Here is a 2414-nt window from a genome sequence, read left to right on the forward strand (position 1 = left end):
GAGTCGTTCCGAGTGATGTCTGACTGCCCGGGGAAAGGCTTTCTGTTTTGGGGATTCCCTTTACAGGGAGCGAGAACCTGCAAGTTTCCATGAGAGGGAGGGCATTTTTTCCTAAGGGAGAAGGGAGTGGACTCAGATAAAGTCCACTTTATCTGAAGAAGGATTGGTTGAGACGCTGAACAAAGGCAGTGGATGTGAGCCCGGTTTCCATACTCTGCAGGGAACACTGGGAACCAGGAGTTCACCTAGGCCAGGTAGGAGGATATGCCACATTGAGAACCCAACCACAGTCAAACATGAGGTAGAACACAAACTTCCAATCGTTTATTTCTTTTTATTTGTATGCGTGTTTTGCTTGCATGGACATCTGAGCACCACATCCATGCACATCCATGCAGTGCCCACACAGGCTAGAGGAGCACATCAGATTCTCGGCAACTGGACTTACAGGTAGTTGTAAATGCCACGTGAGTGCCGGGAACTGAACCCAGGTCTTCTGAAAGAGCAGCCAGTGCTCTGAACCACTGAGTTATTTCTCCAGTCCCAGAACACACACTTTAAAGAGCAGCCTTCTCAAGAAGAGATGGCTTAGCAATTAAGAGCACAGGCTGCTCTTTCAGAGGACCAAGGTTCGACTGCCAGCACCCATATGACAGTTCATGACTGTCTGTAACTCCAGTTCCAGGGAATTCAACACCGTCTTTGGCCCACACCTGTACCAGGCACACACGTAGTGCACAGACATACATACAACCCAAACACACACAAAATAATAACTTAAAAACACAGCCTTCTCTCTGCTAATTTTCTTTATTACTTATTGAGGAATGGACAAGAACCTATTAAAAATACAGGAGAGAGAGAAGCGAGGATAAAACACGCTGTGAGGGATCCGAGCGAAAGGCTTCAGCTCTTGGGTGTGACGTCCTCAACTCTGGGTTGATTCCCCATGGGCAGGCAGCACGCTCGTCTATTTAAACACCTCCCAACGTAGACTTCCGTTTCAAGGCAATACAACTGGCAAACACCATTTGGGCGATCGCAGATTTCTTTGAACTTGCCCCTGACTGCATACAGAAGAGGGTGATTGTAACTGTTTATTCAACTTGATGAATGTTTACTTAGTCTACAGACTGGGCGGGAGTCACATCTGAAAATGACTTTGTATGTATGTTTATTGCTATTTGATTTCTTACACCAACACTTAAAAACCCAATGTCACAAAACATTTGGGAATTTCTCCTTGAGAAATCTGGCAACACTGGGTATATCTAAAGAACAAAAGGCTGAGACTGAGTAGTGCTCTCTGCTTTAAGAGTTCTAGGCATGGGCACAGCTCTTTATTCTTTCTCTTTCCCATCTTCTAACAACGGCAAGAAAGAGAAGCTTTTAATGCCATTTCTTCACTGCTTATTCTTCTAGGTTGTTGGATAATGCTCTAGACATTATATGCTGTCTATCCATTATTTATCTACTTATGTATCTATGTACCAATGTATTTATGTATCTATGCATCTACCATTATCTATCTATCTATCTATCTATCTATCTATCTATCTATCTATCTATCTATCTACCTATCTACCTATCTACCTATGCATCCATATATCAGTGTATCTACGTACATACATACGTATGTATGTATGTATGTATGTATGTATCTGTCTGTCTATCTATCTCCCATATTTACATATTTGTCTTTCAGAATTAGAACTAAAATATTGACCTAAAAGAAAATATACCTCAAGGACATTGCTAGAGAGATGATATTCTTCTGGGGAAGGCGGCCGTATGTCTGCCTCTCACGGACTCGTGTGCCCTCACTGTTATCTGTGGCACCTTGGTGCAACATCATTCCTTCCTTCCTCTCTGACGCTGGTTGTGGCTACAGCCCTCCTTTAGAAACCGTTGCATTGAGAGCGAATCATTTGGTTTCTTAAGAGGCAGACAGATTTACTTGTTGAAACATTGACTGGTATTTGCTTTACGGCCTGCAATCGGACTGCCGCAGAGGTTGGTCACACGCATGTGTATGCTGTCAGAAGTGGCTTTATTCTGAGCAACAAAACCCATGTTTCCTTTGACGATTTCTAAGCTTTTCATTGAGCTAAAGAAGCACCAAAGCATTTTTTCCCATAAAGGCCAATGCTTTATTTTTCTTCATTCTATGCCAGCAAACATTTTATTTATTTTTTTATTCCTCGAGAATTTTGTACATATATATAATGTGTTTTCATCAGCACACTCCTAGCTCCTCCCTTCATTTGACCAACACCAATTCTTGAATCCTTTCTAATCAGTATGGGCTATTAAATTGAAGTGAGCTGACATCCAAATGTCTTAAGTTGATTTAACTCTTTGTGGCTTATAGAAAACAATACCTAGGGGCTAGAGAGATGGCACAGTGGTTAAGA

At 42.2% G+C, this 2414-nt stretch overlaps 1 protein-coding gene across 1 annotated transcript in view; it reads right to left on the reverse strand.

The window, feature by feature from the left end:
* Nucleotides 1-906: 906 nt before the first annotated feature.
* The window catches only part of Defb108b (defensin beta 108B), a 4235-nt gene continuing 2727 nt past the window's right edge, over nt 907-2414 (reverse strand). The window contains exon 2 of the mRNA XM_026783171.1: nt 907-1067. Within this exon, the coding sequence (XP_026638972.1) occupies nt 907-1067 (161 nt within the window). The remainder of the gene's footprint in view (nt 1068-2414) is intronic.

Source organism: Microtus ochrogaster, chromosome 17 (assembly GCF_000317375.1).
Source record: "Microtus ochrogaster isolate Prairie Vole_2 chromosome 17, MicOch1.0, whole genome shotgun sequence".
Classification (NCBI taxonomy): domain Eukaryota; kingdom Metazoa; phylum Chordata; class Mammalia; order Rodentia; family Cricetidae; genus Microtus; species Microtus ochrogaster.